The following is a 16,272-nucleotide window of genomic DNA, read 5'->3' on the forward strand; positions in this document are numbered from 1 at the left end:
AGTACAAAGCCTCCCTTCATAAAAGTGATGACGCTCAGTCTAGCAGAATATCTCAACATGAAAGATTCTTCATGAAGGAGGCGCTGGTGCATGTATCCTATTAGCTTCAGATTATCGCTGTGTGCGTGCGTACGTGTGTGTTTTGTAGACTTGAGGTGTTTGGTTGTGTTTGCGCTGCAAGTCAAGTGTGCAAGTGAAACACTTCACTGATGAGCATGAGTGGAGGCCTTACACCACAAGTGTCCAAAGCCTGTTTTTTTTTTACTGGCCCACAGCATATCTTTAAAAATACAATTCAAGTACGTTAACTTTAAAAAAAAAGAAAAAACAATAACAAAAATGACAATTTTGAGACGAATACAATAAACCAGGGGTGTCCAAAATGTGGCCTGGGGGCCATTTGTAGCCCGCAGCTCTAGTTTTGTTGGCCCGCAGGATATTGTCAAAATAAAATCCAACAAAAAAACAGCATTTAAATGTAAGATAAAAGAGCAAAATAATGTAATGTAATTAGAGATGTCCGATAATGGCTTTTTTGCCGATATCCGATATTCCGATATTGTCCAACTCTTAATTACCGATTCCGATATCAACCGATACCGATATATACAGTCGTGGAATTAACACATTATTATGCCTAATTTTGTTGTGATGCACTAAACAATGTAACTTTACCATGAATTGATTAACGTGGACCCCGACTTAAACAAGTTGAAAAACGTATTCGGGTGTTACCATTTAGCGGTCAATTGTACGGAATATGGAGTTGAAGTTGTTCTCTTATTTTGGAAAACCTTGTTTTTGATTGATTGATTGAAACTTGTATTAGTAGACTGCACAGTACAGTATATATAGAATAGAATAGAATAGAATAGAATGGACATTATTGTCATTATATTTGCATATAACGAGATTAAGGACTCCAACTTAAAGGGGAACATTATCACCAGACCTATGTAAGCGGCAATATATACCTTGATGTTGCAGAAAAAAGAACATATATTTTTATAACCGATTTTCGAACTCTAAATGGGTGAATTTTGGCGAATTAAACGCCTTTCTATTATTCGCTCTCGGACGTGACGTCACATCGAGAAGCAATCCGTCGTTTTCTCAAACACATTACAAACACAGAGTCAAATCAGCTCTGTTATTTTCCGTTTTTTCAACTGTTTTCCGTACCTTGGAGACATCATGCCTCGTCGGTGTGTTGTCGGAGGGTGTAACAACACGAACAGGGACGGATTCAAGTTGCACCAGTGGCCCAAAGATGCGAAAGTGGCAAGAAATTGGACGTTTGTTCCGCACACTTTACCGACGAAAGCTATGCTACGACAGAGATGGCAAGAATGTGTGGATGTCCTGCGACACTCAAAGCAGATGCATTTCCAACTGGACTGGACAGATCAGCTTTCAGGAAAAGAGAGCGGATGAGGGTATGTCTACAGAATATATTAATTGATGAAAACTGGGCTGTCTGCACTCTCAAAGTGCATGTTGTTGCCAAATGTATTTCATATGCTGTAAACCTAGTTCATAGTTGTTAGTTTCCTTTAATGCCAAACAAACACATACCAATCGTTGGTTAGAAGGTGATCGCCGAATTCGTCCTCGCTTTCTCCCGTGTCGCTGGCTGTCGTGTCGTTTTTGTCGGTTTCGCTTGCATACGGTTCAAACCGATATGGCTCAATAGCTTCAGTTTCTTCTTCAATTTCGTTTTCGCTACCTGCCTCCACACTACAACCATCCGTTTCAATACATGCGTAATCTGTTGAATCGCTTAAGCCGCTGAAATCCGAGTCTGAATCCGAGCTAATGTCGCTATACCTTGCTGTTCTAACCGCCATGTTTGTTTGTATTGGCATCACTATGTGACGTCACAGGAAAATGGACGGGTGTATATAACGATGGTTAAAATCAGGCACTTTGAAGCTTTTTTTAGGGATATTGCGTGATGGGTAAAAAAAATTTTAAAACTTCGAAAAATAAAATAAGCCACTGGGAACTGATTTTTAATGGTTTTAACCCTTCTGAAATTGTGATAATGTTCCCCTTTAAGTTGCGGTAGTGGGAACAAATATGGGGTAAAAATAAATTAAATTACAGGTAATAAAGAAAAAACTAACAATTGAAATAAACCCACTACTATCCAATAAAAATAATAAGCAATCCTGTACAATATACAAAACACTATATTTTGTATTTCTATGGTGTTTTGTATATTGTACAGGATTGCTTTTTATTTTTATTGGATAGTAGTCTGTTTATTTCAATTATTAGTTTTTTCTTTATTACCTGTTTTGTAATTTAATTTATTTTTACCCCATTTTTGTTCCCACTACCGCACCTTAAGTTGGAGTCTATATTATGACAAAAATGCAATTTTATAGTCAAACTATCATACATTAACATTAAAAAAAAAATGTTATTTGTGAAAGTCCAGTCAGAGTGTATTTTGAAGTGAAATTTGCCAGCAAAAACGGCGCATGCATTAACTTAATCACTGACTTTCTAACCACCTGAGCCGCCTTTCAGGTAACCAACCGCGGTTAAGGTAAAGGAGCATTATCTTCACTCAATTCTCTTACCTATTACACATTACCATTTGTGGAAAGATTTAGAATATTTCATATTTCAAATTGTATTTACAGCACATTTAAAATAGCCCCTCAGTCCTATATGATATTGAACAAATGAACAAGTATCGGATTAGTGCAAGCTTGACATATATAATCAGTGTCCTTAATTTACAACAGCTTAGCACACAATAGCACACAAGCTAGACATACATAATAAACGTCCACAATTGAACAATATTGCAGTCTAAAACACGACATTTGCCAAATAAACTAGCATCAAATAATATTAACTACAGATTCAAAGTCTCCAAGGCAGCATTGTATCCAGTAATAAACGTGTTTGCATCACTTAGTACGTCATGAGCTTAATACAATTGTGTGACCACTCGGTGCTGAGAAATACAGTATACACTTGGTGAGATTGGGAGTTTTTCCAGTATGTGCTGATATCGTATCGGATGAATACTGGTATCGGCCAATACTCGAAGCTTCAATATTCAAAATTGCAGGGATCGACTTGGGCAGCACAGTGGAACAAGGGTTAGTGCATGTGCCTCACAATACAAAGGTCCTTGGTTCGATCCCCGGATTCTGGGTCTTTCTGTGTGGAGTTTGCATGTTCTCCCCGTGACTGCGTGGGTTCCCTCCGGGTACTCCGGCTTCCTCCCACCTCCAAAGACATGCACCTGGGGATAGGCCCCTCCCACCTTCAAAGACATGCACCTGGGGATAGGCCCCTCCCACCTCCAAAGACATGCACCTGGGGATAGGCCCCTCCCACCTTCAAAGACATGCACCTGGGGATAGGCCCCTCCCACCTCCAAAGACATGCACCTGAGGATAGGCCCCTCCCGCCTCCAAAGACATGCACCTGGGGATAGGCCCCTCCCACCTCCAAAGACATGCACCTGGAATTAGGCTCCTCCCACCTCCAAAGACATGCACCTGGGGATAGGCCCCTCCCACCTTCAAAGACATGCACCTGGGGATAGGCCCCTCCCGCCTCCAAAGACATGCACCTGGGGATAGGCCCCTCCCACCTCCAAAGACATGCACCTGAGGATAGGCCCCTCCCACCTCCAAAGACATGCACCTGGGGATAGGCTCCTCCCACCTCCAAAGACATGCACCTGGGGATAGGCTCCTCCCACCTCCAAAGACATGCACCTGGGGATAGGCCCCTCCCACCTCCAAAGACATGCACCTGGGGATAGGCTCCTCCCACCTCCAAAGACATGCACCTGGGGATAGGTTGATTGGCAACACTAAATTGGCCCTAGTGTGTGAATGTGAGTGTGAATGTTGTCTGTCTATCTGTGTTGGCCCTGTGATGAGGTGGTGACTTGTCCAGGGTGTACACCGCCTTCCGCCCGAATGCAGCTGAGATAGGCTCCAGCACCCCCCGCGACCCCGAAATGGACAAGCAGTAGAAAATGGATGGATGGATGGCTTGACTTGGTTTGTGGCAGGTTCGATCCCAGCTTCCGCCATCCTAGTCTTGGGCAAGACACTTCACCCATGCACCTTGCTCCCAGTGGCCCCTACTGGGAGCAAGTCCTGCACATGAATGTCAAAGATCTCAATAGGACTTTCCTGGGTATCGTATAAGAATAACAATGTCACCTATGTCACAGTCCCGGCGCATTCCAATGCGCACTCATCTTTGCGCTATGATGAGCGCACTTCCAAGAGCACGCCAAGCGCGTGTCAGTCCGGCGGAAGAAAGCGGCTGCAATCAATTACCAGCAATCAGCGCACCTGTGGCTGATCAGAGGACCGCCTTCATAAGCCTGCACAACCTGCTATCCCGCGCCAGAACGTAGCTACCTGTTCTGTACAGTAAGCCAAAGCAGTCTAGCTCTATGCAAACTCTCTCGCTGTGTTTCTCCCTCTTCGTGTTCGATTGGTCCCGTGTCCCCCTTGTCGTTTCTTGCAGCAACCCTTCGTTTTCCGCGTGACAAGCTGTGTGTCTCGTCTTCCCCTGTGTTCCCCTCTGGTTCTCTGGCTGCCTCTTGGATCTCGACCTCCCGCCTGGACACCTTTTGACGCCTCTCTATCGCCCCCGACTTCCTGCCTGTTTCTCGGATCTACGAGCCTGCCCTGCCCCTTTTGAACTTGCCTCTCGCTCAACACTCCGGTAACACTCAACAGCTAAACCACACACGTAGTCACACACCATACACTTTTGGATTTAGTCACACTACATTCTCTAGTTTATTAATATTATTGTTTATTATTATATATATAGTATATATATAATAAAACATAGAGCTATACTGCGCCCCTGTTGTCTGTGCCGTCTCCTCCTCCTGTACACAACAACCTATGATACAAAGCTGACTCAAAGTTCTGTCTTTAAATATTCAGTTTTAAGTAGAGATGTCCGATAATGGCTTTTTTGCCGATATCCGATATTCCGATATTGTCCAACTCTTAATTACCGATTCCGACATCAACCGATACCGATATATACAGTCGTGGAATTGACACATTATTATGCCTAATTTTGTTGTGATGCCCCGCTGGATGCATTAAACAATGTAACAAGGTTTTCCAAAATAAATCAACTCAAGTTATGGAAAAAAATGCCAACATGGCACTGCCATATTTATTATTGAAGTCACAAAGTGCATTATTTTTTTTAACATGCCTCAAAACAGCAGCTTGGAATTTGGGACATGCTCTCCCTGAGAGAGCATGAGGAGGTCGAGGTTGGGGTGGGGGGTAGGGGGCAGCGGGGGTGCATATTGTAGCGTCCCGGAAGAGTTAGTGCTGTAAGGGGTTCTGGGTATTTTTTCTGTTGTGTTTATGCTGTGTTACCGTGCGGATGTTCTCCCGAAATGTGTTTGTCATTCTTGTTTGGTGTGGGTTCACAGTGTGGCGCGTATTTGTAACAGTGTTAAGGTTGTTTATACGGCCACCCTCAGTGTGACCTGTATGGCTGTTGACCAAGTATGCATTGCATTCACTTGTGTGTCTGTGAAAAGCCGTAAGATATTATGTGGTTGGGCCGGCACGCAGAGGCAGTGCCTTTAAGGTTTATTGGCGCTCTGTACTTCTCCCTGTACCACTCCGTACAGCGGCGTTTTAAAAAGTCATGAATTTTACTTTTTGAAACCGATACCGATCATTTCCGATATCACATTTTAAAGCATTTATCTCTAGTTTTAAGCGTTTTTTTTTACAGAATAAAAAAATATCCAGATGGCCCCCGCATGCTTTGACTAGAACAATTTGAACTCCCCTCAGTGGCCTAGTGGTTAGAGTGTCCGCCCTGAGATCGGTAGGTTGTGAGTTCAAACCCAGGCCGAGTCATACCAAAGACTATAAAAATGGGACCCATTACCTCCCTGCTTGGCACTCAGCATCAAGGGTTGGAAATTGGGGGTTAAATCACCAAAAATGATCCCCGGGCGCGGCCACCGCTGCTGCTCACTGCTCCCCTCACCTCCCAGGAGGTGATCAAGGGTGATGGGTCAAATGCAGAGAATAATTTCGCCACACCTAGTGTGTGTGTGACAATCATTGGTATTTTACCCTTAAAGTTGATGAAAAACTTAGATTTGACAGTAAATAAAGGTGGTGTAATACTGACAGTTTGACCATTTTATGGAATTGTTGACTGGCATTCTAAATGTTGGAGCCCTGAGGTTCCACTGTCGTGGTTGACCAGTACCAGACACCCGCGGGTGCTGTTGTTCACTTTCAATCATTCATGGGCCGCTTCTTGACTGCGTCAGTTACTCTTTAACTAATCCTGACTAGTGATAGCAGCTTTGTGTGTACTCTCCCCTCACCCAAACAGGTGGGAGCGCTACTGAGGGGTTGAATGATTAAGCCGAGGTCATTTCTTGTGCCAAGGCTGCGTTTTGGGACGCTCCGCCACAGACGGACAGTTTGAACTCTTCCCCGGCCAATAATCAAGAGACTCCACCTTCCGCCGAGAGCGAACGTGCCTTCTATATGAGCGAGCGGCACGCTGACGGCACAAAGAGAAGATGCCTTCAGCGGGACTGGAGATACTCGGAGTGACGTTTGCCGTCCTGGGATGGAGCTTGTCCATTGCGTCCTGCGCTCTGCCCATGTGGAGAGTGTCCGCCTTCATCGGGGTCAACATCGTGACGGCCCAGACCACCTGGGAGGGCATTTGGATAAACTGCGTGGTCCAGAGCACGGGTCAGATGCAGTGTAAAATCCACGACTCCATGTTGGCTCTAAGCGGGGACCTCCAGGCCGCCCGCGCTCTCACCATCATCTCCATCGTGGTGGGCCTTGTGGGCCTCCTGATGGCCATGATGGGCGCCAAGTGCACCAACTGCGTGGAGGAGGAGCGGGCGAAAGCGCGGGTGATGATCGCGGCCGGGGCGGCGTTCCTCTTGGCCTCTCTGACCCAGCTCATCCCGGTGTCGTGGTCGGCGCACACCATCATCCTGGAGTTCTACAATCCCGCCATCCCCGAGTCCCAGAAGAGAGAAATCGGATCGGCTCTTTACTTGGGGTGGGCCGCGGCGGCCTTTCTGCTCAGCGGCGGCGTCATCCTGTGCTCCAGCTGCCCCGCTCAGTCCGAGAAAAGGTACGGGCCTCCGTCAAAGATCATGTACCCCCCGACCAGATCCATGCCCCCCAGCGGCTATGAGCAGAGGAACTATGTCTGAACTGGAATGGACGTTTCATGGACAAACTGTTACTTTGTACCCACTCTTTCTTTGACACTGTGTTACAAACTAGTTTTGATGAACTCACTGTTTTGATACAAAAAAAAAAAAAAAATGGAATTATTACTTGAATCAGTTACGAATCGGATCAAATGATTTTCTTGTTTAATTAAAGATTTTTTTTTAGGGATTTTTGGATGCCTGAATCTTAATCATTTTAGCAAGAAATTTTGGACAACTGTATGCCTATGGCAGGGGTCGGCAACCCAAAATGTTGAAAGAGCCTTATTGGACCAAAAATACAAAAACAAATCTGTCTGGAGCCGCAAAAAATTAAAAGCCATATTACATACAGATAGTGTGTCATGAGATATAAATTGAATTAATATGACTTAAAGGAAACTAAATGAGCTCAAATATAGCTACAAATGAGGCATAATGATGCAATATGTACATGTAGCTAGCCTAAATAGCATGTTAGCATCGATTAGCTCGCAGTCATGCAGTGACCAAATATGTCTGATTAGCACTCCACACAAGTCAATAACATCAACAAAACTCACCTTTGTGGATTCATGCACAACGTTAAAAGTTTGGTGGACAAAATGAGACAGAAAAAGAAGTGGCATAAAACACGTCCTAGAAAGTCGCAGAAAGATATACATGTAAACAAACTAAGGTGAGTTCAAGGACTGCCAAAATTAGTAGGACAAAACGGCGCTCGCCAAATACTCGAATCAGTGAAGCATGTTTAATATAAACAAACAGTGTGCTTTATAACAATTAGGGAGGTTTGTGTCATGTTTGTCCTCCTACAGAAACCATATTAAAACAATAAATATATTTTTTTCCCCTCAACTTTTTCCATTTTTCATAAATTTTTGAAAAAGCTCCAGAGAGCCACTAGGGCGGCCGGGTTGCCGACCCCTGACTTAGATATACACCTGCATGAATGTTAAAATGTTGCCTGAACAGCTAAATAAGTGTTTTGACAGGAACTGAATATTCTAAATCAGGGGTCACCAACGCGGTGCCCGCGGGCACCAGGTCACCCGTAAGGACTGAGCGGCCTCTATTTTTTGAATTTTATTTATTTACTAGCAAGCTGGTCTCGCTTTGCTCGACATTTTGAATTCTAAGAGAGACAAAACTCAAATAGAATTTGAAAATGAGACAGAAAAAGAAGTGGCATAAAACACGTCCTAGAAAGTCGCAGAAAGATATACATGTAAACAAACTAAGGTGAGTTCAAGGACTGCCAAAATTAGTAGGACAAAACGGCGCTCGCCAAATACTCGAATCAGTGAAGCATGTTTAATATAAACAGTGTGCTTTATAACAATTAGGGAGGTTTGTGTCATGTTTGTCCTCCTACAGAAACCATATTAAAACAAAAAATATATATTTTCCCCCTCAACTTTTTCCATTTTTCATACATTTTTGAAAAAGCTCCAGAGAGCCACTAGGGCGGCGGTAAAGGCCGCATGCGGCTCTAGAGCCGCGGGTTGCCGACCCCTGGCCTATGGGGACGGCCCATTTCGGCCTGTTTGGATGGGTGTGGTTCAGTCTTAATACCGACAGCAGTTTTTTATTTACTTTTAGTCCTGGTCTTGTGACCAAAATGTATTTCAGTTTTAGTCATCTCGATTGATTTGGTTTAAGTAAGGGGTCGGCAACCCGCGGCTCTAGAGCCGCATGCGGCTCTTTAGCGCCGCCCAAGTGGCTCTCTGGAGCTTTTTCAAAAATGTATGAAAAATGGAAAAAGTTGAGTGGAAAAAAATATATTTTTTGTTTTAATATGGTTTCTGTAGGAGGACAAACATGACACAAACCTCCCTAATTGTTATAAAGCACACTGTTTATATTAAACATGCTTCACTGATTCGAGTATTTGGCGAGCGACGTTTTGTCCTACTAATTTTGGCAGTCCTGGAACTCACCTTAGTTTGTTTACATGTATATCTTTCTGCGACTTTCTAGGACGTGTTTTATGCCACTTCTTTTTCTGTCTCATTTTGTCCACCAAACTTTTAACGTTGTGTGTGAATGCACAAAGGTGAGTTTTGTTGATGTTATTGACTTGTGTGGAGTGCTAATCAGTCATATTTGGTCACTGCATGACTGCGAGCTAATCGATGCTAACATGCTATTTAGGCTAGCTACATGTACATATTGCATCATTATGCCTCATTTGTAGCTATATTTGAGCTCATTTAGTTTCCTTTAAGTCATATTTATTCAATTTATATCTCATGACACACTATCTGTATGTAATATGGCTTTTAATTTTTTGCGGCTCCAGACAGATTTGTTTTTGTATTTTTGGTCCAATAAGGCTCTTTCAACATTTTGGGTTGCCGACCCCTGGTTTAAGTCAAATAAATTCCTCTATATTTTAGTCGACTAAGTTGACAATATATGATATAATATATAAAGTATTAAAGATAAAGCATCTCTGAAGGTGTCTTTTTAAGTTATTTCAGAGCTTTTGAGAAACTGAAAGACTTGCACTCCATGAATATACCAATAAGTATATTTCACACTATTGATGAAAATGGTCATATAAGGAAACAGACTACTGTATTTTTCGGAGTATAAGTCGCTCCGGAGTATAGGTCGCACCGGCCAAAAATGCATAATAAAGACGGGAAAAAAACATATATAAGTCGCATTTTTGGGGGAAATTTATTTGATAAAACCCAACCCCAAGAATAAACATTTGATAGGCAATTTAAAATAAATAAAGAATAGTGAACAACAGGCTGAATAAGTGTACGTTATATGAGGCATAAATAACCAACTGAGAACGGGCCTGGTATGTTAACGTAACATATTATGGTAAGAGTCATTCAAATAACTATACTATATAGAACATGCTATACGTTTACCAAACAATCTGTCACTCCTAATCGCTAAATCCCATGAAATCTTATACGTCTAGTCCCTTACGTGAATGAGCTAAATAATATTATTTGATATTTTACGCTAATGTGTTAATAATTTCACACATAAGTCGCTCCTGTGTATAAGTCGCACCCCCGGCCAAACTATGAAAAAAACTGCGACTTATAGTCCGAAAAATACGGTAGTTTGAGTCTATAGTGTGTATAGCTACACTGAGTGTTCACAGTCGGTGTCTTGGCATCTGTCTTGTTTAAATACAGCAAGCGATGTTATGAATCTAAAACACACACACACAAATATATATATATATATATATATATATATATATATATATATATATATATATATATATATATATATATATATATATATATATATATATATACACATACCCGTCTTTCTTTATGTGCCAGCTTGAAAAATGACCAATCTGGTGTTTATGGCTTGTCAAGTTGTGCGATTAATAACTAAACAGTGTGCCGAGGACATCGATTAAAGTGCACTAAACAGGTATTTTGCTTATTAAATTGGTGCACAAGCTTGCCTATGGTGTACAAAAGTAGTTATAGATTAAGCGGTCTTGCTCCTGCTCTACCGTCTTACTAACATTCATTCAGTACAGTATGAGTGATTTTTAAAATATTACCTTCGGTCTGCTTAATGTTGCGAAAATGTCCGAGTTCAAGTTGGTTGTATTTTTACCGGAGAAAATAGAGCCACGTACGTGTCTTGTTGTTTACCACGGCAAAGGTAAAGGGCGTCCATATTTGAGATCGACCAATTTTTTTTTTTAGAGCCGATGCCAATACTGATTATTAGTAGTCAAGGAGGCCAATAACTGATATTAGGAGACGATTTTCATTTGCAGCAAAATTTTGCTAAACATCAATAGTATATTCGTCTGTTGACAAGGCCGTCTGAGCACGGCAGCTTAGCAGAAAGGAGGTCTGGTTATTACTAACTTACTCTGTACTTTTTTAAATACTAAATACTAGGGATGTCCGATAATGGCTTTTTTGCCGATATCCGATATTCCGATATTGTCCAACTCTTAATTACCGATACCGATATCAACCGATACCGATATATACAGTCGTGGAATTAACACATAATTATGCCTAATTTGGACAACCAGGTATGGTGAAGATAAGGTCCTTTTTAAATAAATGTATTAAATAAATTAAGATAAATTAATCAAAAACATTTTCTTGAATAAAAAAGAAAGTAAAACAATATAAAAACAGTTACATAGAAACTAGTAATTAATGAAAATGAGTAAAATTAACTGTTAAAGGTTAGTACTATTAGTGGACCAGCAGCACGCACAATCATGTGTGCTTACGGACTGTATCCCTTGCAGACTGTATTGATATATATTGATATATAATGTAGGAACCAGAATATTAATAACAGAAAGAAACAACCCTTTTGTGTGAATGAGTGTAAATGGGGGAGGGAGGTTTTTTGGGTTGTAAGTGTATCTTGTGTTTTTTATGTTGATTTAATAAAAAAACAAACAAACAAAAAAACAAAACGATACCGATAATAAAAAAAACAATACCGATTACATTTTAAAGCATTTATCGGCCGATAATATCGGTCTGCCGATATTATCGGACATCTCTACTAAATACTGTGTCAGGGGGTGTTGATGACGAACCCAAAGATGTAGAGATGGCAGGCTCGATGCAGGAAAACATGACCTTTAATGTCAAAAATAAAATGCAGGAAAACAGGAATCAGGAACCAGGAAACAGGCAAACTGGAAACAGCATACAGCATACAGGAACTAGGAAACAGCTAACAATACTCCAGCCCTGACTGGAGGGCGAGGCAGTCATAAATAGTAGCCGGCTGATGGACACCATGTATGGCCAGGCTGCCAATCAGCCGCAGGTGAGGGGAAACAGCGCTCAGGGAGACAAGCAGGAAACTGAACCAAAATAAAAGCGCTGACAGGAAATAAAACACAAACACACAGGAAAAACTAAAACATAACCAACCTGTCAGTGACAAACCTGACATACTGGTATCATATGTGTATATATTGTATCTGCTGATGTATTTATGTTGTAGTTGTTTGTATGTGTATATATATATATATATATATATATATATATATATATATATATATATATATATATATATATATATATATATATATATATATATATATATATATATACAGACACATTATTACGATTGGATTTTGTCTTTGTCAATATTTTTGTCTCATTTTTATTTGTCAACTCTAATGTCAATGAATTTCGTCATTGTTTTAATCAACCTGCATTTGTTTTGATTAGTTATCATCCTATTTCAGTCAGGGGGAAATAGGTTGTTGACGACAACTAAGACAAACATCTTTAGTCAGCAACATTTCCACTGGTTTGGCTCGTTTAACTATACGCCACCTTCTAACTTCACGTTTGACAGAAGGCTAAAGCGGGATCTTCAGGCGCATGTTAAAATGGTGAAACGGGTGCAAAAAATGAACAGAGGCTTCGCTACACGTGCACGAACAGCCGTCCCGCCAAATGTTTGCTCCGAGATAACAAGAACGTCCGTCTGCTTTGTCTGCTTACTGACAAAGGACCTGTTTCATGGTCGAGGGAAGGGAGGAGGGGCACTATTAGGAACCAAACATCAGACACCAAGGTAGGGAAGGGGGCGGGGGGGTATATCTAGGGAGATGGTCATTAGTCCGAAGAATTTCAAGGGCATCCCGCAGACAGACAGCGATTAAAGGCCATAGAACACTGTTGGCAGGTGAAAGCTCCAAAGTTCCCCTGTGAAACTGGAGAAAACATTCGACCTCCATGACTTCGAAACAAATCGAAAATGAAATGTGTCGCCTTCAAATTCATTTGTCGATAAATGATGTCATCGCTCTTGTTTTTCCAAACAAAAGCCAACATGCGCGAGACTTTCTCCCCATTGTGATCCATGCACCCCACGCCTCTGCGCATGTGCAGGAAACAGAGGAATGTGGAATTGTAACTGCATTGGAGGTCTCTATAAACACTAAATAACGCCGTATTTTTTATTTTGCCATTTAATGTACATGTTTCACACTCCCAACTAATAACTGATCTCCAGAACCCAAAACCAGTGAAGTTGGCACGTTGTGTAATTTGTAAATAAAAACAGAATACAATTATTTGTAAATCCTTTTCAACGTATATTCAATTGAATAGACCGCAAAGACAAGATACTTAATGTTCGAACTGAGAAACTTAATTTTTTTTTTGCAAATAATCATTAACTTAGAATTTAATGGCAGCAACACTTTGAAAAAAAGTTGGCATAGGGGCATTTTCACCACTGTGTTACATGGCTTTTCCTTTTAACAACACTCAGTAAACGTTTGGGAACTGAAGAGACCAATTTTTGAAGCTTTTCAGGTGGAATTCTTTCACATTCTTGCTTGATGTACAGCTTAAGTTGTTCAACAGTCCGGGGGTCTCCGTTGTGGTATTTTAGGCTTCGAGACAAGTCTGGACTACAGGCAGGCCAGTCTAGTACCCACACTATTTTACTATGAATCCACGCTGTTGTAACACGTGGGTTGGCATTGTCTTGCTGAAATAAGAAGGGGTGACTTTGATTGATTGATTGAAGCTTTTATTAGTAGATTGCACAGTACAGTACATATTCCGTACAATTGACCACTAAATGGTAACACCCGAATATGTTTTTCAACTTTGTTTAAGTCGGGGTCCGCGTAAATCAATTCATGGTAATCCTCCATGGTAACGTTGCTTGGATGGCAACATATGTTGTTCCAAAACCCGTATGTAAAATATATATATATATATATATATATTTCAGCATTAATGGTGCCTTCACAGATGTGTAAGTTACCCATGCCTTGGGCACTAATACACCTCCATACCATCACAGATGTGCCATTCTGTTTTTCAAGAACTCTATTAAGTCTGAACTGAGATTTTTTACAAGATCCAGAGACACTAATTAATGGAATTTGAATTGTGTATATATGTATATAGTACTTGTGTTTGTTTCTTCAAATTTGCTGTCATGTTGAATGGCCATTCAACTAATTGTTGTGTATATATCTGCTGTCCATCACTAATTCTCTAATACACGGTGTTAACCAAACCGCAATTCAAGCTCTGCCTCTCTCTCCGAGTCGAAACCCTAGTCTTTTGTTCCTAGACCATAAAACCCCATATATATTGCATTGATTTGTAGCACGTATCGGTTACACTGAGCATTTTTTGGGAAGCTGTTTTTATACCCAATCATGGCACCCACCTGTTCCCAATTAGCCTGCACACCTGTGGGATGTTCCAAATAAGTGTTTTGATGAGCATTCCTCAACTTTATCAGTATTTATTGCCACCTTTCCAAACTTCTTTGTCATGTGTTGCTGGCATCAAATTCTAAAGTTAATGATTATTTGCAACAACAAAAAAAGTTTATCAGTTTGAAAATCAAATATGTTGTCTTTGTAGCATATTCAACTGAATATGGGTTGAAAATGATTTGCAAATCGTTGTATTCCATTTATATTTACATCTAACACAATTTCCCAACTCATATGGAAACGGGGTTGTAGTTAGTCCTAACACAAGAAATTATGGAAAAATTAATGAAAAACAACATAAATTAAGAAATTATTATTAGCGGTATAAATAATAAGAGTATAAGCTACAAAGTGCAGTTGCATTGCTGCAACGAGAAGCGCAAACTGATGTGTTTGACAATTAAACTGGGGAACAATCGTCCATATAAGATGGGGAAGAAACACAAACGATATACATTTATTTACAACATCTAGTAAAATATGTACAAACACGTACATGTTTACAAAGAACATGTTACATCACAAACTATTTACATTATATTTAAGCAGAGGCAGATCATTGGGAAAAGATGGACAACAATGGGCAAGAGGTAAGTACTGTTTGAGAAATCAAAAGGTGATTTTATGTCTACTTTCTCATTATTCTTAGTCACTGCTCACTTACATACACCTCACACTCAATATTCTCTATCATAAATGTACACATAGCAACTTGTTAAATGACTTTGGATATATTCTTGTACAACACACTTAAATAAGTATACTATAGTAGGCTCTACTTGTAGCTAGTTAATTACATTTTTTTCAGTGAAAATGGATTCAAATCTTGTACCTTTTTTGATACAAATTGTACCACTTTTGTTGCCCTGGTGCAGGCCTGTTACCTGTGTCTGCAGGCCAGAAAAGACCTCAGCAGAGAAAGCCACGTGCAGTCATCATTACCTGGTGGATTTTGGGGCGCTTGGATGACGTTGAGGGCAAAATACAACACCTTTGTATTGGATAGCTATGGAGCAATACTAACAAATAGATTACTGCCAAATAAGGCAAAATTGATAAAGGGGCGGGGCAAAAAAGTCCATATTCGCGCTGTGATTGGGCAGCCAAAAGATGGAGTTGGACATTTGATAGGCGTTTGGAAAAATAGCAAAATAACATCTTTTGATAAGGAAATAATAACAATTCCCACTATTATCAAGAATACAGTTGTTTCAAATACAACAATACATATATGTAATAATAACTTGAAATAGAAAAGAAAGCAGATAAACGGAGGGGAAGAAAGAAGCAAACTGTTTTAACCTTGTAGATTGTTATAGTAAAAATAGATTAAGCTTTGTCAGTGTGCCGTGTTTCCCCTAGGGCAACAACATCAATATATGTTTGATGAAACGTGATTATATGCATGAGTGTATGTATGCATATGTACTTGTTTATGTACAGTATGTTAGACTCAGACATAGACTTCCTTTATTGTCGTTCAAATTTGAACTTTACAGTACAGATAAGAACAAGATTTTGTTGCATTAGCTCATAGTAGTGCAGGATAAAAAAGCAATAAGGTGGGATATAGATAGATTACTGTCCAGATGAATATATTGCACTTTTGCATATGCATCCACGTTTATAGATGTATTTTATATTGTCTTTATATTCCAGTGAGTTAATCCATTTGTGGGGGGAAATTGAGGGGATTATTATGATGCGTTCAAGAGTCTTGACATCTACGTCACAGCAGCTCAGACGAGGCACCAAGCAGTATGGGCGGGGGGCGTTTCCACAGATGCGGAAGGAGATTTTCACA

At 40.5% G+C, this 16,272-nt stretch overlaps 1 protein-coding gene across 1 annotated transcript; it reads left to right on the forward strand.

Annotated features, from left to right (window-relative positions):
* The first annotated feature begins 6,437 nt into the window (after nt 1-6,437).
* On the forward strand, nt 6,438-7,562 carry LOC133614505 (claudin-4-like). Its single transcript, XM_061972506.2, has one exon. The coding sequence runs from the start codon at nt 6,578-6,580 to the stop codon at nt 7,232-7,234; it is 657 nt and encodes a 218-aa protein (XP_061828490.1). The 5' UTR covers nt 6,438-6,577; the 3' UTR covers nt 7,235-7,562.
* Nucleotides 7,563-16,272: the final 8,710 nt, after the last annotated feature.

Source organism: Nerophis lumbriciformis, linkage group LG17, assembly GCF_033978685.3.
Source record: "Nerophis lumbriciformis linkage group LG17, RoL_Nlum_v2.1, whole genome shotgun sequence".
Lineage (NCBI taxonomy): Eukaryota > Metazoa > Chordata > Actinopteri > Syngnathiformes > Syngnathidae > Nerophis > Nerophis lumbriciformis.

Bases quoted from the DNA above. Each gene is read 5' to 3' on its own strand.
- LOC133614505 (XM_061972506.2), top strand. From the start codon at position 6,578: ATGCCTTCAGCGGGACTGGAGATACTCGGAGTGACGTTTGCCGTCCTG.